This window comes from Apteryx mantelli, chromosome 10 (assembly GCF_036417845.1).
Source record: "Apteryx mantelli isolate bAptMan1 chromosome 10, bAptMan1.hap1, whole genome shotgun sequence".
NCBI classification, from domain to species: Eukaryota; Metazoa; Chordata; class Aves; order Apterygiformes; family Apterygidae; genus Apteryx; species Apteryx mantelli.
In genome coordinates, this window is record NC_089987.1 from 10,879,330 (window position 1) to 10,902,433 (window position 23,104).

A 23,104-nucleotide genomic window follows, 5' to 3' on the forward strand; every position below is an offset into this window, starting at 1 on the left:
GGCGAGAGCGGCTGCCTGGGGCGCCGCCCCAGCGGCCGGCGCCGACCCGCGTTGCTCGCCCCGGCGACCGTTACTGCCCCGCCCCGCCCGTCACGGGTGGGGGAGGGGAGGGGGCGCGGGCCCGAAACCGGCCGCGCCGGGGGCAGCCGCTGGCCGGCCACGCCGCCGCCGCCGCCGCCGCGAGGCGCTCAGCGGGGGGCCGGGGCTGCGGGGCTCCGCGGCGGGCGGCGGCACGACGCCGGCGCGGCGGGCGGCGGGCGGGGCGCGGCCGGCAGCCCCTCGGAGCCGCCCCCCCTCCCACCGCCAGGTTTGGGGGCTGCTGAAACTTTTTTTTCACGTTTCCGCAGTGTCACGATTTCCGCTTCCCTCCTTCAAAGAAGAAAAGGAGCGGAGCGCAAGCCAGAGCGCCGCTCGCGAGCCCTGGGCCATGGAGCCGCCCGAGCCGGCGGAGCCCGCCGCCGCCGCGCCGCCCGGGCTCCGCGCGCTCCTGCCCGCCCCCGACTTGCTCCGCTCCCGCAAGGGCCAGCTCCTGCTCGCCGAGTCGGTAAGGCCGGGCCGCCCCCGCGGATGGGCCGTGCTGGGAAGCCCACGTGCTTCTCGGAGTACGTTGCCAGTGTCCTAAGTATGTTCCTTTTCGCAGGAACCGCGTTTTTAGTTAGACTGTCATCGATTGCTTTTTAACCTACCGGCAGCGTGAATGCAGCCAGCGCTAGTGAGCGGGCGCTTGCATTGCACTGATCTCAGCGCCGTCCGGCGGGCGCTGTGCGCGGGACGGGATCGCGAGACAGCTCCGGCGCGCGCCTCCGGGAGCGCGTCGTTAGCTGGAGCATCGCGCGCTCCGGCCTTCGGCCCCGTGCCGCGGACCCCGCGTTCCCCCCGGCCCGCAGCTGGGGCGCAGTCATTTAGTTCGCTCCGAAAGTCCCAAGCAGCAGCGCTCAGTCCAGCTCCGGAAGCGCCGCTCTCCCAGAAATACACGGTGGTTTTCCTGTAGGTCAAGTTTGCGGATCTGTGCTGGTTGTAATTATAGGCGTTTGATTTTTGGTGCGATGCTTTCAGCGTTGTACTTGCTTGTAAAGCTCTTGAAGTCTGACAGATGAGACAGTACCAGTCTGGCAGGGAGACAGAAAACTTACCCACATTGTTAGAGAGTATCTGGCAATCAGAAGTTAAATTTTAAGGGGGAAGTTAATTGATTGAAGTTGGAGTTTCAATGGCATCATTTATATTAGAAATAATGAGAAATTTAAACAATAAGTTATCTGCAATTTTAGCTGGCGTTTCAGGAGCCAGTAGACAGTCAAATGGCAAGGCAGCCCAAACTAGTGGTCAGGTATGTGGAGCACTGATTAGATTTTTAATGTGTGTCTGGCTATCCACTGTGTTAGCTCAGAGAAGAAAACAAATCCAAGGAAGGGAAAGGAAAGGGAATAGCAGCACACTGTGGTCCCTGGTTGCCGTACACTATTGACAAGGAGGCTAACAAATGAGTGGCCGACCGAGCCTTCTCCCTGTACGCACCTCCGAGTCTGTAGTCTGAGCACTGGCCTGCGGTAGAAGGAGAGGTGAAACAGCCAAGAGATGAGAGACTGGCTTTGAGAAAGCATTACGTTATTCAGGAAGCGAGGATGATTTCTGTGGCTGGGAACACAAGCCTCAAGCTGCATACTTGTACATCATGCAGTTTATTAGCTCCACTGAGAATTCTTTAAAAATTCCAGGTAAATCCACCCCCTCTTCCCCCCTATTATTTATGCAACATCTATGGTTGACAAAAAAGCACTTCCATTTAGAAGATAGTAAAGTCAAACTAACTTTGCTCCTTTTGCATATATTTTTGTTATATACTATAATATGTACTGGAATTTCCTATACAACCTTACAGCCAGTAAATTAAGACTTTCAGACAGCCTGGCTTTTTAACATGTATGAGAGATGACGTATTTGAGGAATGCTGGTTCGGTCATGGGATCAGACTCTCCCTTTTGTTGTCATAGAGAAGCACTGATTATACTTCCTTGGGGTAATAAAAACTGCTCTGTCTTGACAAAACAGGGATTTATCCTTTGTAAGGCCACTCAGGGCTTTCTGAGGGTTTGGCTGGCTAAAAGCAGCTCTAAAATCCCATCTGTGGAAGCTGCAGTGTGAGCTTACTGTGTGCGCCTTGCAGGCCAGCCCACATGTTTAGGATGTCATTTCTTGGCAGATGTAGTTCCCCTCCGATTGTGTCAACTTTACCAGAAGAAATTGTTGACGACAACACAGACCTCTGAATAAATCCATTCTATGCACAATTAAAGAAATATAGTGCCAAATAATTGAAGATGAATCCAAGCTATCATAGCTTAATTCTGTGTTTCAGCTTTAACTGTGTATTTCTTGTCTTTGAGTGTTTGATCTTCCACTTTAATGTGGTACTAATGTTGGGAGGGGTTTTGCATAAATGTATGCAAGTAATATTAATGGGATACAGATTTTGAATACTGTCTTTTATTCATAATCGAAATGGGATTCTCTGTATTGTTGCTGATTATCTCTATCACATTATTATTCAGCAGCTTGGCAAGTCACAAGAAAAGTGCTTTAGTTATGAGTCTTGAAAGTCATGCAAATACCGGCATGTCTGCAGGTAGGTTAAAGATTCCCTGTTCAGCTACAGAAAACGTCAAACCATTCTTTCAATACTCAAAAGGAAACCGGCATATACGGAAAAATGTTACCACCAGAGCAAAGAAGCAATTCTCAAACATATCTTGACCAGGGAGGATGGTTATATTACTTCTCTTTCTGTGGCAGAAAGGGAACAAAAGCCAGTTTCAGCCAATTCCCTCAGCCCCGTGACCCCGGCGTAGTATACTTGGTGTAAGTAACTCTATAAAAGCTATGATTTTGTCCAGTAGAAGTAGCTGGCAAATTATCAGTTTAGCTGTCATAAACAGCTAAACAGACTGTAACTCAAACCTTGTAAATTAAGACAATTACCACATTCACCCATTCCTGTTCCCTTAACTTGCACTGCTGAATGTCTTGATATACACAGGAGATAATCTGGACTTTCTTTGAGAATCAAAACCTTTACTGCTGGCAGAATGCAGCCAAGGAAGTTGAAGCCGCCCACAGAGCCTGCTGTGTATAACACCACCGGTGAAAGCTACCTGGCGCAGCACAGGGCCAGGCAGAAATACCTGACTTGATTCACAGACCAGAGGCTCGCTGCCGCTCAGCGGCATCCCAAGGAGTCGCACAGACAGCTGAAATGGGAGCGGGGGCACGAGGCTCTGCAGGCACAGCCCTCTTCATTGATACTGAACAAAATTGCTGTAACTTTTCTCAAAATTATTTACACACAATTTTACTGGAAGGGGAAATGGATTTACTTACAATGTTTAGATGTAATTTTCATGTCAGCATGTAAACTGCTCCATGGGCTACCAATTCTGGGAATTTCAGTACTTCATTCAGAACATGTTAAATTGGTGATGAAGCTGATCATTGCTAGAAGCTCATTATAATCTCAAATTTTATTCAGAGAAGAAAGGGTTTTTTTTCCCCTGCTCCTTTTCCTTTTGATCTTCCTACCTTATTAATTTTTTATTCCATCTAGGGTGGCACAGCCACAAAGAAGCGGTAACATCAAATACATGTATAAGCTTTGTCTCTTCTGATTCTGTTTATTCCTACTGTCTTGCTCCTTCATTTTCTAATCTTCCCTCTTTCTCTACCAGGTTAATATTTTTCTCCTTAGTTTCTTTTCTCTTTTCATTCTCCCCCTGTATCCATTATCTCTTCCATATATTTTAAAACCCTCCTTGTCTTAAGCTACTAATTTTAAAATTTCAAATTCAAAATATTCAAATTACCATCTTGAAGGTCAGCATATCATTCATGCTGTATTCTCCCTTACAGATTTATTTTCCAGCTCCCCCTGTCCTATGTTGGAACCATTTAACAGCCACACTCAGATCTGCCACCAGAAGATACCCAGGCAAGATCCCCTTTGTGCATTCAGCTTCTCATCCCAACCATTTCAGTCAAGCCCTCATGGCTGTCCTGGTGACTACTTTAATTGGCATCTCCTTATTCCCCACGTCTGAAGCCACTATGCAGTGGCACTACAGATTTTCTTATAGAAACATAGTACAAATCGATAAGGCTGTCCTTCAACATATGTAACGTGGTGACATAAAGGATGTAGAAATCATTGTGCCTGTTTTCTTTCTCTTTTCCTGCCTTTCTCCTTTCTTTTCAGCCTTCTCTGAAGGGAGCTTCATAACTGAAACTTCAACTACTTTGTGTAAAGCCTCCTTTGAAGAAGAGTGAGCCCAGTGCCCTCCGCCAGGTCTGTACCGGAGGACGACCCTGCAGCTAACTCTGTGGGAACCAAGAACTTCACCTCCATGACAAATGTGATGGAGGAGAAATATGTGAACAGCAGAGACTAACTGGTCTGCTTTCTCTCTCTGCCAATAAACAACAACAGACACTTGTCCAAAAGAGATCACCCCTGGCCACTCGTTAAACTATTTAAGCATCTTGCTCTTTTCTGCAGAAGGGAGCGAGCAGTGTGCATCTAAAAGCGCAGGCCAGTGAGCAAGGTGCCCGGCTTGTGTGTGCACCAGCGCAAACTGTTTCCTGGCGTCTGTGTGGTCCCCAGTGGATTGCAGTGGGTGTATGCTCTGCGCAGGGAGGATACAAAAGCCTTCGTGTTCTGCCCATGACCTCATCACTTCAGCAGTCCTCCCTTAAGGAGCACATTGCTTTCTATCCATTATAACTAATTGTATTTTATACCTTAAATTGATTGACCTGGTTACATGATAATGCCTAGCCTTCATAATTATTACTACTAACAAATTAAGAAGCCCAGGAATATAAGATTAAGTAATTATTACTTGGGAGAAAATTATTTTCAAAATGCAATACTAAAAAAGAGTATTAAAAAAATATTTAATTTTTTTATTTTTTTTCCCCCATTAGGCACATTCCCAGCAAAGACAAGAAAGGTGCCCAGTGAAGAGCCAGGGCTCTTTTCTGGCAGGATTTTTTTTTTTAATCTTGCCCTTTCCTGGTTATGACAAGATCCTGTTCTGTTCTTTGCTGCACTAAAACTTTCTGCATCCAAATATTTCTACACATTTTTGCCTACTAAGGAAAAGGTGGCAATGATCACACCAAGCTTTCAACAGCAGCATAGGAGCAGTTCAGGCTCCTAGCTGCTATCAATGATGAGGATGTAATCCCAGGGGGAAAAAAAGCACTGTGTAAATACAAGTTAACAAAAGTAATAAAACACTACTTGTTTGGGGTTTTTTTTCCCCCAGAAGCAACAGCACTTTGAGTCTGAAAGTGTTAGAACTGAACTTGTAACTGCATTGAGCGTCATACTTGTCTTTTTAGCATAGACAGAGAGAACTGTTGAAAAATGACAAGACCCAGTTGGTTGACCTTTCTCTGAACACAGTTTTAAAAGTGCGACTTCAGAGGAAGAAGGTGTGAAACAAGTGTGGCATGCAGTGGATCACTTAACAGCCTTTACAGGGATCAAGCTGTGATCTCAAGGTTGCTTTGAGTTAATTCTTTGGAGTAGCATTTCAGTCTTTAGATGTTTGCCTCAAAGACTTGAAATCTGGAAAAGTAAGTAGGTGTTCATTACTTCTGGAAGTACAAACTGGTGCATCAATTTTTGTGTTGTGTTGTGGGAGGAAGGGTAAACATCATCAAATTTTTAAATGACATCAAATGTTCCGGTTAGTAGCATTGTAATTAAAAGGTCAGACAAGATAACAACATACCTACTCAGATTTATAGTTCAGAAAAGATAGTAATAGGTAATGTCTGACACTGCTCAGGGAGTCCACACATGCCACCTGTCAGAAGGGGAAACAAGCTCTACAAGGAAGAGCAATGAGCAACATAGTTAAAAGTGGGCAGCTCTGTGGGCTCCCGTCCTGCGCAGAGCCGTCCCCGAGCCACAGAGCAGGTCTGGCACTGAAGTCCACCTCAGGGCTCTAACAGAACAACCAGGCAAAGAAAGAAGAAAACCAAAGAAAAGGTTGCAACACAGCAGCCTCTGCCACCTTACAGAGCCTTCAGGCACCGCCTTCCTTCTGTTTCGCTTGTTCTTTCTTACGTCTTTCCACTTCCTCTTTCAATAACTTCTAGCCTTGCCTAAATGAAGGCTGTAAAGCCCAAAAATACTGTCTTTCTCACCTTCACTCTCAAAATCTGGCCCACCCTTTTGTAGGTGTTATTTCACCTAAGTGCTAATATGAAGTGTTTCTCAGGCCTTTTCAGGTTCTGAATGCCCCTGAAATGAGGAATGATACTGCTCTCTGTAAAGAGCAATTACCACACTCCGAGCCAGATTCTTTGGTTTTACAGTTAACATCAATAATCCATTGAAATCAATGGACTTCTTGCAATTCAAGGGAGTTTTAATCTGGCCCTTACATGTACTTCATGTGCACTATAGGATACTGAAAACTAGTGAAAGAAGAAAAAAGAGAAGAGTAGAAAGCTCAGGGCAGCTGGACTCCAGCCAGCAATCACCTTGGTGGTGATGCTGAGTACTGTTACTGCACGTCGGGGTCGAGGCACAGGCACATGCCCCGATTCTACCAATTGGTTTGGGCGAGTAACTTCTGCTGACTAGATTTGATATCTGAAAATTCTGTTTTCCCCAATGCCTGCTTCTCCAAATGGGACTAAAATAGAAAGCTGAACTGTTCAGACTGATCCTTTTGTCTCTTCAGCAACTTATTTTTAACCCAAGCAGGAATACTGCTGTCACAACAGCAAAGCGGAGCAGGAAGAGCCCCACAGCACGCTCTTGCCCCACAGCAGTCTCTGTTCACATCCTGAGCCGTGCTTCAGCAGGGTCTCAGGCTCTGCGCTGCGTTTCAGACCAGTGCAGGCTTGCGCAGGGCCAGCGGATGAGAAAGCCAGCAGGAACTGTCAGTTTCTGCCTTGCTTGTTCAAACACCAGTGCAGTCCTACGATTATTTTTTGCAGCTGGAGGGGAGCAGCAGCACTCACAGTTAATATAAAACGTATTGCTTCTATTTAATGAGTACAGAAATACCAGCATGAAAAGAACTGCCACTTAAAAGGACCAACAGCAAACAAAAAAGCTAGTGAGCAGCAATTACAAACTTTACAAACTGGAACAAAGAAAGGAAGAGAAAGGTCTTAACTATAGTGTTTCCGCAGCTTTTTTTTGTTTGCTTTTTGTTTTTGTTTGTTAAGACCTATGAATGCAGTTATAAATATAAGGGATTTTAGCATTGGTGGGACACTGTCTTAAAATCAGGACCCTAGCTGGGCCAGAGATGCAGCTGTTGCTAGAAAAAGGCTCTTACCAGTTTTCCTACATATTCAGATACCTTGGTACAGTTATCTGCTGATGTAATTACTATTGCTTAGCCCATCTGCCACCACATAAAAACTGCAGGCAGCTTAGTGATATTTACTGAAATACTTGTAACTAATTTTTGTCAAAAGGCCAGATTTTGAGCTGGATGGAAGTCGGGCTGTCAGCGTTACTGTCTTTAGGTGTAAATGGTACAAGACAAGTATGTAGAGCTGAACCTACAGCAAAGTCTTTTTTTTCCCTTAAATCAGAAGGTTTATCCTAAAAAAGAATCCAATAAAAAAAGCTGATTCAGTGATCTCCACTGCCTGTCTGCTTTCTTCTGAACCTGCCTTTGAAATGGTATCTCTGCCTCTCTCATTATGCTCCCAGCCAACTTCTCCGGAAATCTTTCCCTTGATTTCAGTGGAATTTGGATGAAACTATGGCATTGCAGCATATCCTGTTAGAGGGGAGCAGAGAACAGAGATGACCTATTTCTAAGGAATGACAGAGCTGCATGTGCATATCCACATCCACATCCACCTAGCCATATACAAACAAGAAAGCGAATGAGAATCTTTAGTGAAAAGGATGCTTTGAGGATGCTTTTAGGACTGTTACATAACCCTGTAATATACACTAAATTTTGCTCCTAAAAGCTAATTAAATTGCTCACAAAACTGATACACTTTTAGTCACATGCTAATGAAGAATTACTCACAAGTGTGTTAGTACCAATATAGGACTTGTCCTGCCAGTAAACATAGCCTGCTCTTCTAAATGCATTTGGAATGCGTATGATGATAAAGTTTTTCCCATCAGAGATTTTTTTCTTAGCTGGAATCCAAAGAGTAAATCATAAAAGTTGAAAATGGAAAGTTAAGAGTTCATTTCCATCTTACAAGAAAGTACATTGGCTGAGGGAAATACCGGTCCCTTAGGAGAGAATAATATGTGTATGTGCATACTGCATCTCTGTGGAAAGCTATTTTAACACTTAAGATCAAATGCACTAAGCTTTACATGACTATAGAGACTTAGTAAGATTCAAATCTTTTTGACTCTGAATTTAATCATTAAGCAGACAAGTAGCATTTCAGGTTCTGTTGATCCTGATAAAACAAAGCCAAACATTGCATGACTCTGAACAAGTGACAGGCTCCCAGCTGTAGTTACTTGGAAGGTCCCTTTTCCAGTAAAAGGATTGAGCAGTGAGGAAACCCCGTCTGACAGAGCACCTCCTGCTTCTGTAAAACTCCCAGATTTACAGGAATTGTGCCAACAGAAGCATGAAAGCTGCCTGAGATTGGCACGTGAGCGTATCTACCTCTGAGTATAAAAGCCTCTGAATGGATTTTAGCAGCATACAGCAGAGAACATGATCTCAAGCACGGTCTGCAAATCACCCCGACTAGTGTTGCACGGCCCAGGAACACTGATGTGGATTTGACAAAAAGCTGTATGCTCCGTTTGCGTATTTCTGTCTTTGCCTTCATTCTTGACATTGTGAACCTTAAATTACACTTCACTAGCCAGTTTGCCTTCAATCGTACTATAAGGCTGATCTTAGGAAAATGCAAAGGCTTTTCATTTCACCTAATAGTTAATGCTACCAATAGAAAAACTTGCTCTCTGTTCAAAGACAGACACAACACTGGTGTTACCACATCAAACAGCATAGAGATCAAACTGATCCCTTCTTCCTCTGTTGTGCATCACAAGCGTAGATATTTGAAATTTCTCTTTACCTTCCCCTCCCCCCTGTAGTACAATGTGTCATTTAATACTACATTTGATTCTTTTATAAAAGCTCTAGAAGGTTTGGTTCAGGTCTAACTTTGTGATATTTAAAGGGGTTTGTTTGGTTGGACTTACTCTGAATGTATCTCCTCCCTGTTGTTTGCCCTTGTGAACTACTTTGTCTCTAGGTCTCATCTATCGCACACTTTGTTTTAGCCAGAAAGAGATTAAAAAAAAAAAAGAACAAGTGGGGAAAATGTCCTATTTACATGGTGACTTTTTTTTAAACCAAGAAAACATGAAACAGTGTCCAAATTATGTTCTACAAATGAGGGTGAAGCAGATTCATAAAGTCCAGTCCTTTATGTTTTTATTCCTTTGGTGGGGGAAGAGAGTGGGCTGTATCACAGAAAGGAGGAAGATGTTCTCTCTCTCTCCACCCCTTATCAGTTCAAGCTGTGTTACATCCATCTTCTGTGCAAACAATACGTATCACTTTTTATTCATAGAAATAAAATACCACATTAAGGAGGATAAGATAGATTGAATGAGTTCTCTCTGCTCCATGAAAACTCGAAAAAACTGAAAACAGCCTATGTAAATAATAGGCAAATAATAATAGGGTAAATATTAAATACTGTGGCAAATATCAGGTAACAGGCCTAGATACAGAAGTGAACTTTATATATTAAACCACATCAATTTCTTACAACCTTAGGAAACCAGAACAATGCATAGGCATTTTTAAATAATTCTAGTATCTTACTAAAAATGTCACATCCTCTCAAACTTCACCACCCCCTCAGAACAAATCAAAACAATATACTCCGGTTACTGTCATCCTAGTCAAAAACTGACTGATTTTTCTCTAATGATCTCAGCAGTCATTTGTCTGCACTCAGAGCATTTATGACTGAACACTTACTACAAAAAGAATCTGGAGATAAGAAGAACAGAAGTACAGGAAAAGACGTACGGACTATAGAAGAAACTACAGTGAGAACTCTCCAGCTAAAAATTTCCCTGTTAGGGTTGCACTTGACCATGCATTCCCATGTATTTAGACTTTTTCTTAGAATAAAGTTAGCAAAAACTCTGACCTTTTCCAGCATACTGCAGCTCTAACTGCAGGTGGGGCCATGACTCTCCAAGTTTGGTTATTCCTATTATTTATTACATTCATTATTAATCTCTACCATAATATCTGTCTTCTGGTGAAGTAAGAGGTTATTTTTGATTCCCCATATAGTCAATGTGGGAAGAGATTTGATGCTTCATTTAAACTCTCCCCATTGCTCTCTAGGGAGCTTGTCTCTTTCTTTTGGCTATGCAGGGCTAAAGACAACCAATTCCGTAGGCTGGATATCTGAATAAGAAACCTGAATTAGACAGTGTCCATATTATCCACAACAATTTGTAAGCACAGCAACAAAGAGGAGATTCCACATCTGAAATGGGGAGTGATAATTATCATAGTTTTCAATGGTATTAAAAATTCAAAACTACAGTTATCTATTGAATACCAAAAAAATAAAGTGGAATATGTACATCATATGAAAGTAGACTAGAATGATCCAGATGGTGCCAGAGTTGCAAAAGAACACTGTATACCATCTTTATTTACAGAGCTGAACATATCCAGCTCCACTGTCAGATGCTCACCACGGTCGGTTATGGCAAGAGAATCCTAGAGCAGGTTTAGAATGAAGGTTTGTTAATTCACCACATTAACAAATCATTTCAACAGGACTGAACTGCTTAGATCCCTCTAAACCTAAATGGGCTCTTTTATTACACGTATTTGAGAACTGGCTAACCTCTCACAGGAGCAATTAGTGCCTTCTCTCTCAAATACAACGATGATATTACTGATGTGCAGGTGGTTCCCAGGAACAGGCTGGAGCAGCAAGTAACTAAATCCATAGATCTGAAATTTAACGAGGCAAATGCATTGATTGCCAGAGTCTAAACATTTATAGTTTTCAAAAAGCCGTATTTCTCTTCAGAGGTGCCATCTAGGGAAAAATTATGTCTGCTTCCAGGATTTGATGAGTGAGAAAGAAACATCACAATTTAGAATTCAAGTTCAGAAAATCTAAATCTCATGTTTGAAAGTGCCTACTGCTATGATGATCCATAAACATCGCTGAACATTGCTGGAGTAGAAATTTGCCTTCAAGAAGAAAGGCTGAACAGAGCAGCTCAGGTGCTCCATTAGCACATAAATACACTTGCAAAGAATAATTTAATATGCTAGCTGCTTTATTAACTAATTTGAAACAAGCAAGTCAAGAAAAGCCAGATGGGACGCTTACCCGTAGGAATCCTGAGAGCAGCCTTGAGTGTCCTGGGCTGATGTTAACCACCTGAACTGGAAAGTGCAGGAAGAAATAGCAAAGTACTAGTGTATTCTTGGTTCTGTTATCCTGTCTTATTTCCTCAGAAGAACTTGAAGCTTGTTTCCTGCTTCATATTACTGATTGGAGCTCATTATATGGGGAGGAAATTGTGTAACAGTGTTAGCTTTTATTTTTTACACACACACACTCACACACACACACACACACACACACACACACACACAAAATAAATGCAAAGAGATGGAGATAGTCCTAACTATAAAACAGTAGCACCAGTATCGGAATATTCGCAAAGTTTCATGTTGCTTTGCTCAGAATTAGAGTCTAACAAAAAGTAAAGATACGGCAGCTGTTTGTGCTTACTGCTTGAAAAGAACTGGGTAACTTCAAGGGAGGAAGTGGAGAGTTTTGTTCCTGCAATGACTTTTTTCCCCCACCCAGAATCAGTGCACAAATGCTCTGTAAGGAAGTCTGCCTTGAGTAAAATGATCAGGAATAAGAACAGGAAAAAGACCCCAACTCGAGTCTGTTTGGCTACTTCCCCCTCCTGTACATGTAGCTCCAGTTTTGTGTTTACAGGCAGATTTCTGGTCATGGCACATAGGCAGGTCACTTGTCTTGCAGCTGCAATTTTCTCCGAGGCAGGCGAGACCCTGGAGTAACTGCTCCCTCTGCTTTCAGCTGGTTCCCAAGTGGTTCCCTGTGCCCAGGGAGCACAGACGGGTGCTCTCTTCCAGGGAACTGCCTCGCCTCATGTTTTCACTTGCTGACACAATTGTCACTACTTTATGCCTTTGGGGTGAGGCAATGCACTTCATGCTGCGCAGCACGTGTAAGCCTCCCATTTAGAAAAAAAGGAAGCATTATTAGCAGTTATCATGAGAGGCAGCAGAGGATTAGGACTGCAGTCTCTTCTTGGAGGTGACCAACTTCTAGTACATCATTTGAAAGTTTTACTAAGCTTCTCCATGCTTTCCTTCACCTCCCACTCGCATATACAAATATAATAGCACTTTGGTACTGTCTGGTTTAGGTAATGTTTTCATTAGCCATTTTTCCCACTGTGAAACTTTCTACTCAGAGCCATAAATTGTATTTTAATGGTATTTTAATTGAATGTGAAAACAAATCCCATTTTTATTATTTTGTAGGATTATAAAACAGCATGGAGATGAAAAAGAATCTACTACATGTTATCCACACTATTACTCTCTAAAACACTTAAATATTACTAAAGCAAAGCAGTCTACATTGAAAAACTAGAAACAGAGACTTACAGAAATCATAGAATAATTAGTTCTAAAGACTTTTCTATCCATCAATGGTAGATTTTTTTTTTCTTTAAACTCTAAGATAATAAATACGGAGTTACTTTGGGCTGTCTGAGCAATGACTTAGATTTCAGATAAGAACTGCCATGTTTGAGAGCTTGAAGCTCTACTTGTTTGCTTGGCAATGTTCTGCTCTGTTTTCAGAATTATGTTGTCTAAGTTGTTTACAAGCCAGAGCAAATTATTGACTCAGAGGTGTAAATCCACAGAAGCTCTCTGGAAAGGCAGTTTCACATGCATTGAAATAAATGGACTTACTTTAAATTTATACCATGCTAAGCAAGAGAATTCATTTGGCCCCAGAAGAAGAAGTAGGAAACAAGATATGCCATCCTAGCAGCACAGACAGACATATGCAAGCAGAAGAAAGCTTCAAAGCTGCTCAGAGCTGCCTGAGGCTCTGCTACTTCATGCAAATAACTAGTGTTTTCCCTTGTACTCTAGGTGCTGTCATTTATCATCTTTATCTGCTATATTGCATCTTCGGCTGCCTCTTTCATGATGGCACCGCTCTTAGAATTTCTGCTGGCACTGTTTCTTTTTTTTGCCTACGCCTCTAAACTTAATGAGAAGTTTAAAGGACTTTACTGGCCTTTGACGGTAAGTGAAATGTGAAGTATAAACACAAATTTAATTGTACAGTATGAGATAATATGAGTAGAGGGACTATAATGGATTTTAGGCTAACTGCTAACAACTTGACCTCATTATTAGAAGCTTTTCTGTATTACCTGTCATTAAAAATATCACAAAGTCACTCATTTAAACCATGCTATGCTACATACTCTAGCTTTCTAGGTGTTGACAGAAAGCAAATTTTTATTAGAGCACAGAATTTATGCATGATTCTGGGTAAATGGCTTAGGGCTGAATCTTCAGAAGCAGGCAACATCAGCCTAACTTTAAGTCTTACCAGTGCTGGATTCTTTTTACAGTGCAGCCCTTACAAAATGGGGGAACTGAGGCTTGCTATATAAAGTAATGCATATACTTTACTAAAATGTTTTGAAATTCCCAAATGGGAAGTGCTATGTAGATGCAGAGTCACAGTGACATGGAAACAAATTGATCACTACTTCTTAGGCAGTCAAGTAGGCAAGCCCTGCAACTTTTGATGGCTAATTCATACAAAGGAAATCACTGGCTATTCATTAGGAAGTTTTCAGATTTTTAGTTGCAGGCGATTACTCCAAACTGGCCACTGGATGTCTCTGTTGCTTCAAACATAGACTATAAAGGCAGCATTTATCTAGCAGTACAAATTCTTTCAAAAATGCCAGACCAATTCATTTGGATTCTCTTTTGGTAAAGTTTAGCAATAGCTTGTCATAGTGAGACTTTAATTAGAGCCCTCCATGTATAAAAACAATATGGGCAAAGCCTCTGGTGGATTAAAACAATAGCAGTCGCTTTCACTGTGAAAGTTCGCATGCTTTGCAGCTGGTAATCTCAGTTCCATTGATTTCCTATTTTAAACATGTATCTGATTCCACAGCTAAGACAAAAAAAAGCACTTACATGTTTATTACATCCACATACTCCAACCCCAGAATATAGGTAACTGACCTCGTTGTGACTTCAGAGGAATCAAGTTTCTTGTAGAATAAGATACAAATCCATCTGTTCTGAAAAGGCTGAAGATTAATTATGAACAGAGGTCAAGATACAATTCTGCCAGTTCACAGGACGAACACGTGCCCTAAGAATCATTGCTCTTTATTTAATATACAGTTCAGAGATACTGTTGCTCCAGCACATCACTGCCAGTATCATAGGGCACGGCCCCTGCCTTGAAGAGCTACAGTCTCAGCCCCAAGCAGCACATATTTCTATGATGACAACAGATAAATTCATTTCATGGTAGCTACCAGAGTTCCAGTTATTACACACTAAGTATAAATGATAGTTTTAACACTAAACAAAATGTTTACTTCCTAAATGATGAGTTCCTACAGACAGAGCTAATTTATAAAGAGCAAGTGGCAAAACAAGCACACACTTGTGCACTTTTCAGTGTTGCCCTGTCCCCGTACAAGATGGTACGCTCTTCCAGAGCATTTCATACCAAAGAAGTTCTGTTTAAAGATGAAACTTTCTAAGACTTTCCATTAGTCCTTGCTGTATTCCAAGGGAAACATAGCAGAAAGATACCCTTTCTCAGTCTAAAGAAAGGTCTGCCCAACATAAGCGTGATAAAAGTAGGATTTATACCAACATCTGTAAGAGCAGAAACTAATGCCAAGATTCCATTCATCTCTCATTTAAAATTATTTCCCAGATGAACAATTAATCCACTACAAAATACCAGACTGTAGTTACATTCCAACATCGGGCAAGTCCAGTGACATAACATCAAAGGTTTTTAATGATCATTTGTAAAATTATTCTCGGAGGAGTTTGTATGTTGGAGTAATGTAACTAATCTGACAATGCAGCATCTCTTATTTTACAGGATTTCTTGCGGTGCGTCACTGCTGCTATTATTTACTTTGCCATCTCAATTGCTGCCGTCTCAAAATATACTGATGGAGCATCTAAAGCAGCTGGAGTAAGTAGACATGAGCTTTCTGCTTTTGTATTTTGGTGAACTGCATATGGACATACTTTAGAAACAATTCAATTTTGACCTCATTACAAGTAATAAAAGTTTCTTCAGTTTACTAATTGAAAATTAGACTGAGATTTGCCTAAAGCAAGGAAAAAATAGTCTGCTTAGATCTGTTTTAGAAAAAGGGATTTTATATCAATGATCATCTGTTTTCATCCTTACACTGTGTTGCAACAATACTGGTTGCACTACTTTGGGGGAAGGCACCTACTCTGCAATTTCTCCAACTGTACAGTGAAGGCAAAGCTTATCAATTCCTGCAAAGAATGTCAAGATTCTTGAAGGGGGGGCAGGGGGAAAATCAAACCTGTAACTACTAAGTACAGTGCAAATTTTAAGTAATTTTAGCCTTGTGCCTCTACTACATATTTTTAACTGGATGAGTTGAAACAAAAACACCATCATTTTACTCTTAAATAGAATGTCTCCAGTATATAGACCATCCAGGAGAGAGCCTTAATCATCAGCATTTTGTTCAGAAATAAGATACTGCCTCTCTATCTGCAACTTGACTCTAAGCATGAATAATATATGCAACATGAATAAAATTTCCATAATACTTTTAGAAGATAGATGAGAAAATTATCTAGTACTGTTAGCCAGCAACCTTTACCAAACAATTCCAAGTCATACATAATTTCAAAACAAAGATCGTCTTTTTTTTTTTTGTTACTTTGATCAGAGATGGAGCATACAATACAGCATTTATTCTAGTTTATTTGACTGAAAAAACAGCCTATTTTTGCCAGACTACTTGTTCTTTGACACCAAATAGGTAACTCCAGAATCACTGTATCTCAATCCAGTTCATTCTACAATAGACATGTACCCTACAAACCAGTGAAAAAACAAAAATTAGAAGGGTAAGAGATTTCTAGAGAAACCTAGGTGATTCCCCTATGCAAAGCAGTGCCCCAGGAACACACAGGCAGGTTCTCCTGTAGCTCCACGCAAGGGCAGTGACAACGGTCAGAACGTGCACGCTGCCAGACAGCCATTAGCCCAAGGAAGGGCTACAGAAACATCTGCTAGAGCAACTGCAGGGGTCACTAGTTAGACTCCCAAATTATCTATAATTCAGTAGATGTCAACAGGTCACAGGGCTTGGCCCTCCGCTTCTCTTTCAGTCACCTTTCTAGAATAGCACAGTACAAAGTTAGGCCCAAGTTTTCCCTAACAATTTTTCTTGTGTCAGTTAAGCTTTTGCTGGTTTGTCACTGATGGTTGACATGAACTGTTGTTGAAGATAGTATTATTTTGCCATTTTAGGTGTTTGGATTTATAGCCACAATAGTGTATGCCATTGATTTCTACATAACCTTCAATGACCTGGTTACATTTCTCAAACAAGGCACTTCTAGTCCCCCTGAAGGGCGCAAGTCAGACGGTAGGTAAAATGCCCCATTTTGGTTATACGAGCATGTAACATGAGACCTTCTCCTGTATTTCACATTTCATAGGAGTGCAAGAGCTCTCAGACTTAGTAAGAACAGTTTGTGTTCTTGGTTACCTAAATTTTGCATGCCTCAATTATGCTGCATTATGAAGCTGCTTAGTCTAAAATGTAATCATTGGAATTTTACTGAGTTAACAAGACACTAGCAAGCCGACAATTTGAAGTATAGTTTCCTCATGGAGTTTTGTTGCATCTGATTCTGAAAGCCCCTAAATCCAATTATAGAAATTATTCTGCAACACAGACTTTTTTCCTCATATCAAAATGTCTTAGTCTAGAAATAAACAAACATCTACCTTTTTTAGGAACATTTCATTGAGTAACTTAATAATTAGCATCCATTACTCCAGTCTTTAATATCCAATAGCTCTTTTCTCTTTATTGTATTATTACAACTTATTCAGTGTCAAGTTTTGCCCATCTGTCGACAAATAGCCTTGAAATCTAAAGGCCACGCTTAGCATAAAAGGAACAAGACTGTTGCCAACTTTCTTTCTAATACAGGGGGTACAAACTACCTCAAATCAGACAGATCCACTTAGACAAAGCTGAAAAGATCAGCCTTTATGCAGAAATGTTTGAGTTCTAACCCATTCCCAGTGAAGGCACAACACAGCCTATTTAGCAGTACCTACGATCCAAAATCATAGATCATGCCCCTGTAATACTACATGTTGCATAAAGCATTTAGCTTTAAAAATACAAGTAGGAAACGTACACAGAATCCTACAGGGTATACAGCAATGCTAACAATCTTTTCTAGGTATTTTAGTAGACAATTAAATGCTTTGTAAGCTTTAGGCCAAAAAGAGAGGTTAAGGAAAGAAGAATTACAGGAACAGACCACAGGAACAGGCTGTTGGAAAGCCTAAAAACTTAACTCTACAAATTGAACTGACCACAGAGCAAGATCAGGCTGACCAGGGTATAGAATTAGGCTGAAGATTAGGTCTTATTTGCTTGAAGATGGAGAGAGAAATATTACCAACTCACAAATACGTAGTCATGAAGCTTTACGTCAGTGATTTGACAGCGGAAGGAGGACTCTGCCCTGCAGCACTGTTCTTCTGGCACAAAACTCACATTCCTGCTGTGGTTCTCAACTGCAGAGGCCAGAAAACCCTCATTTCCTTGCCAATTAAGTCTCAAGCTTGGGCAGGATGTACCCCTATAGGCCCATCAGGATTTCTTAACATCTTAAAACTTCTGGCTTTCAGATACGTTTAAATGGCAGTGGGCAACTGTGCCCAGCAGCAAGCAGCAAAATTCTAGTACAGGAAGGACGTCTTAAGCAGACTTCCTTGTGGTGGTTGTGCTAACAACATCTTTTCAACCCCTTTCATTTATCCTCTATGTTGCAGCAGTCAGACTGAGCACTTCTCAGCAGCATTTCTTGAGTCCTTTGAAATACCATTTAAAGCTACATCATGTTAGAACTGTCATTTTACAAGCCTTTTCCTAAATATGCAAGGTCCTGTGAAACAGAGACTCAAGAAAGAGCAGCAGATCTCTGTGAGCAAGAGCTGAAGCTGATGTGAAGACTTCCAGTTTTCATTTTCACTATTTTTTTTTTTTTTAATTTCAGATGAAGATTCCGATTCCGATTCGGACTGAAGAACAGGACAGCAATGAATTGTGAAGGGAAGATGGTCAAGCACTTTCCTCTTTGCTGAATGCACTGCCAATTGAAATACTTCCCTTTTCACTCTTGGTATCCTCTTTTCACCTCGCTGCTTGTGGAATCACCACAGCATAGGACAGTGGTGTGGATGAGGAGACTGTTCAGTACCATTGAACACTCCTTCAGAACTAATGATTTTACAGTAGTTCAATCTGCAACATAGGTCTGTATCTGAACAAACATCCCAGTTATCCCTTTCTCCTCTTTACTGAGCTCTACAATGTACTGAGTAAACAGGAACATAATATTTTAAACTTACAGCAGAGCTTTTAATATTCTTAATTCCAAATCTTTAACACTTATAAGCTTTTCTACTTCTTGCTGTGCCAAAGCTGAGAGGCACAGAATGCCTCTACTTTATTTGTATTTTTCTAGATGAACTAACAAATAGCATTTCTTTAAAGTCTGAATATGCTACTATCTCAAGCATTGAAGGAACAGATTATAGTTAATGTGGTGGTTTCAGTTCATGCATATCCACCACCTATCTGTGACAAAAAGAAATGACAACTGGACATCTGCACCAAGATCAAATCTCAAAGTACAATAGTGCCTCAGGTTAGCTGGTTCATCAGACATTTAATTCCACTTTAAGCTGCTTGGAGGGGATCACATCCCATCTTTTGCAGTTTCACCACAGATACCAGGCAGAACAGAAGAGGCATTTACTTACCGGCCCCTTCCTATCATTTGTGTGGAAGCCCTTGTACATGTTTGCACACACTGGTAAGGAAGGCTTAGGCTTGCCAAGTACCTCCCAGTGACGCTATCTGCCAGTCAAAGCCTACAAATCACTTGTGCGAGAGAGATCGCTGTCTGACACACGCTCCGTGTTCTTCACCTTGGTTCTCCAACGAGAAGCAGTGCTGGATGTGGTCCACCCGACGCAGAGTTGAAAGCCGTGCTGCCCAAGCCCACCAGAGGGTTCGCAAAACAGAGATGATTGTTTCTGTAAAACTCAGGATACCTGGGCCCTAGGAGGGCAATACTCCCTTCCCCCGGTGAAGATGCAAAAGCAACCTCCAAACTAAAGAATGTCTTTGCAGTGAAAGTCATTTTCCCAATCCCCTCAGGGTCTTTTTTTTTTTTTTTTAAACATGATTTATCTCTTGGGACTAGTATTTTGGGGGAGAAATCTTTTGACTTTACAAGGTTTTTTCATGGGTAGCGCAATCTAACTCGAAATATTTGTGTCCATATATAAATGCACACTACTTATGTAAAGAGCATGGCATGTCCTTCATATATGGCATCTGATAGGTCTGTTTCAGAGAAACCCTTATACATTAAAAACATTTAATATAGTCCAGGACAGGTGGCTTTAACAAAAAATAATTAAAATGAGAGCAGATGGTACTAATAGAGTAAATGAAAAACAGAGCTGAAACAATAAAGGCAGATTTCATTTGGAACAAAATTACTGCCTGCGCTCCAATTCCCTGCTAGCAGCTGGCTGCTAACTGGCAAGAACATGGTACCTAACAGCAAACAGGTATTTGGGAAACCGATCTGGCTAGATAAGAAGACATCTAACAGGCAGTTTCTACAACTTGTGTTTCCAGACCACTGAAGGAATAAAAGCAAAACAAATGTTTGCTTCCAAATGTGATAAATATTCTTTGCTTTTATGAAAGAGCTCTATGGACCTTTTCCTATATGAAATTCCATATTTCTTTTCTCTTTACTGTCAAGTTTTACTGACACTGACTGTGATGTCAGGGGACCTGGGCTCATTTTTATATTCAATTTTTTGTATTATTATTTTTTAAATGTACTGCATGTCACAGCTGGTAACTAGTACATGGTTAACATATAGAAACCATGCTGGATTAAACCTCTTTTAATAGAAATCTTGGGTGTCTCTACCTTATTTTAAGATCTCATTTTACTGCCTTGCCTCTAACCAGTCAAAAAAGTGTTTCAAGGAATTCCGTCATGAAAGGCATCCTGTGCTGGGGAAGCACACAGCAGGATAGAGCTAGCACTCATGGCTACATGTCTTGCAAGGAGAAACTTCATCCTTAGCATAAGCATAAAAATTTAAACAAAGATTAATTTTAGCCTATTTAGTAGACACTGGAGTTACAGTGCTGTTATTGGCAACTAATAACATTTCCCTTTAGGTTTACCCTTTGCAGACATGTTAGCACTATGAAAACCTAGCAAAATGAAAAATTTAAGTTATGTTTTAATTTTGGAATACTCCTAAAAATCAACAGAAGAGGCAAACAAAATTGGTAGTTAGTTGCTTCAGGAATACTTTAGTCGGCATGGAATGAGTTGCCTGTTCAGATGGACAATTTCATTGTTAGCATTCAAGTGTTTGGCGGTTTAATTTATTCTTAGACTCTTGGTTCCCAGGGTGAGAGTCTGGTCTTTTATTTTAAAAGATCTGTTCCCACGATTGAAATAAAATACACTTCTGTATTTATGTTTTATATTTTATATTCTGTATTTTATTTCATTTCAAAAAAGGGAATCAGATTAAAAATAACTACATTAAAGCCAATTCTGATTTGGGGGCCATAATTCGGTTTTTGGTTCATCCCCTGCTGGCAATACTGCACTAAGCTCTTGAAGTCTGGCCTACGTTGGAGGAAGGGTCTGCTAATTTGTTGTTCATTTTAATTTATTTTTAACTGGTAAGATCAAAATAGTGGGAGCACTGATTTCGCTGCAGTTCAAAATTTGGTGGCATGGAAGCATAAAGTTCTATTTGCATTGTGAAGGTCTTATGTGAGCACTTATTTTTAGTGCACCAGCAGTGTCATAATCCAACATCTCTCTTCAATCACAGTACATCCTAGTTTCAAGCAGGAGCTGTTTACAAAGCTTTTACAGGCACGTATGTGCCTTCATTATAACTAGAAGGCTACTATTTCCATTTTGAATTTCTATACTTCTGGAACAGCACTCAGCAATAGACAAAACTAGGAACTGCTGAACACGTTTCCAATAGCAAGTGCGGAGCAAATTCACACAGAAACAATACAAGAAGTTAATGATTTAAACACTACAAATCAAAGGCGCTGATAGGAAGGAAAAAATTATCAGCTTGCATCACAGATGAATGACTCTAGAGCTCACACTGCTCCAAGTTCTCCCTCCCTCTTTCTCTCAGCTTTTCATACCACAAACCTTTTACGCTTCTTCCATGGAAGATTTATTCAGTCTTCTGTGATGATTTTGGACAAGCGCTGTTAGGAAGTGTTACCTGCTAAGGAATTCAAAAGACCTTTCAAAACTGTCTTTTCAGACCCTCACTTAGTTGAGAAGCTTATCTGTCCTATCAATACATTGCCCACCACCCCACTTAATGTCGCCTTTCAACTGATACTGTTCACAATTCTAGAAGTCTTAAATCTCCAACCACCAGAAAGATGTATCCAACGTACTCAGTGAAAAGTGCTATTTTTCATTCTACGTGGAATTTGAGAAGTATGCTTCCACCAGTCTGGGATATCAGAAAACAGCAGACAATTTAATGCTCTATATAGCAAGCAGAAGATCTTAATTTATTATGCTTTCAATAAATGTTCACTGTGCAGATTTCTGCACCTGTATTCCACAGCCGCACCCTCCCCTGCTATGAGACCAGCAGCCTCTATCATTAAGTGAGCACGTACTTGCAACCAAATACTAACTGTGCCCGTTTCTGATACCTGCACATCTACAGTGCATAAATACACGAGAAACCAGCTATATATGGTTTGTAGGCTGAGCTAAACCTCACAGCAGGCAGCTTTTATCCTTTTATTTGAGAGTGAAAAATTTGGAAGTGGCTTCATTCCAAAGACCAGCACACAAACTGCCCTCAGAAAGAGAAAATGCAAAATGTGTATCATCCTGCGTTTTCACACGGGGATGAAAAAAGCTTCTGCTAGAAATCTTTCAATCCTTTTGGAAGTCACTGAAATTTAATGCAGAGAGAGACAGACAGAGAAAATAAAAATGCATCAAGGAAGTGTAAGAAATCTAGATAAGCAGTGAGAATGTCAATCTAGTTACAAGACACTGAGACACATCTCTGTGTGGAGTATTGGTTGAAAAGTCAGAGTGCAGACATTCAAGAAAAAATGAAAAATTTATTGAATATTCAAGTTTCAAGTTATTTCTTTGAAAAAGTTCATTAAACCTGTTTAACAGCAAAACCACAGAAAATGGTGCTTCCAAAGTTCATTTTGGCCAGGTAATGCTTGTGCTTTTATTTTATATATTTTGGATGCTGTCTATCACATATTCTGCTAGCCTGGTCCATTAAATAAAAATCAATTATAGTCTTCCCAGGAGATGGAAGGAAGATTCAGTATTTAAAAGTTGGGCAGAATAAACATAATTATTTTCCATTCAACTGCTGACAAATCATCTTTCGACCAAGAAACACCATAGAGTACAATGTCAGCAGCAATTTGCCATTATGTCCAGCACTTTAGCTCTTTTTCTTAAACAGGACCAATTACATTGAGGTCTGGTCTTTAAGCGTGTTCAACAGATGCAACATCTGAAGAAATTAAAAATGTACTGCTGACAACACTGTTGCCTAGATCACATTGGGGAAAAAAAAGGAAAGAAAAAAAAAA

At 40.8% G+C, this 23,104-nt stretch overlaps 1 protein-coding gene across 1 annotated transcript; it reads left to right on the plus strand.

Moving 5' to 3' along the window:
* The first annotated feature begins 278 nt into the window (after positions 1-278).
* On the plus strand, positions 279-20,374 carry CMTM3 (CKLF like MARVEL transmembrane domain containing 3). The gene is made up of 5 exons (XM_013941153.2): positions 279-544; positions 13,224-13,379; positions 15,232-15,327; positions 16,657-16,774; positions 18,429-20,374. Exons 1-5 carry the CDS (start codon positions 428-430, stop codon positions 18,455-18,457), a joined length of 516 nt encoding a protein of 171 aa, XP_013796607.2. The 5' UTR covers positions 279-427; the 3' UTR covers positions 18,458-20,374.
* The last annotated feature ends 2,730 nt before the right edge of the window (positions 20,375-23,104 follow it).

Bases quoted from the DNA above. Each gene is read 5' to 3' on its own strand.
- CMTM3 (XM_013941153.2), top strand. From the start codon at position 428: ATGGAGCCGCCCGAGCCGGCGGAGCCCGCCGCCGCCGCGCCGCCCGGG. The intron at 13,380-15,231 runs GTAAGTGAAATG...CTTATTTTACAG, and splicing joins GACTTTACTGGCCTTTGACG to GATTTCTTGCGGTGCGTCAC. The intron at 15,328-16,656 runs GTAAGTAGACAT...TTGCCATTTTAG, and splicing joins GAGCATCTAAAGCAGCTGGA to GTGTTTGGATTTATAGCCAC.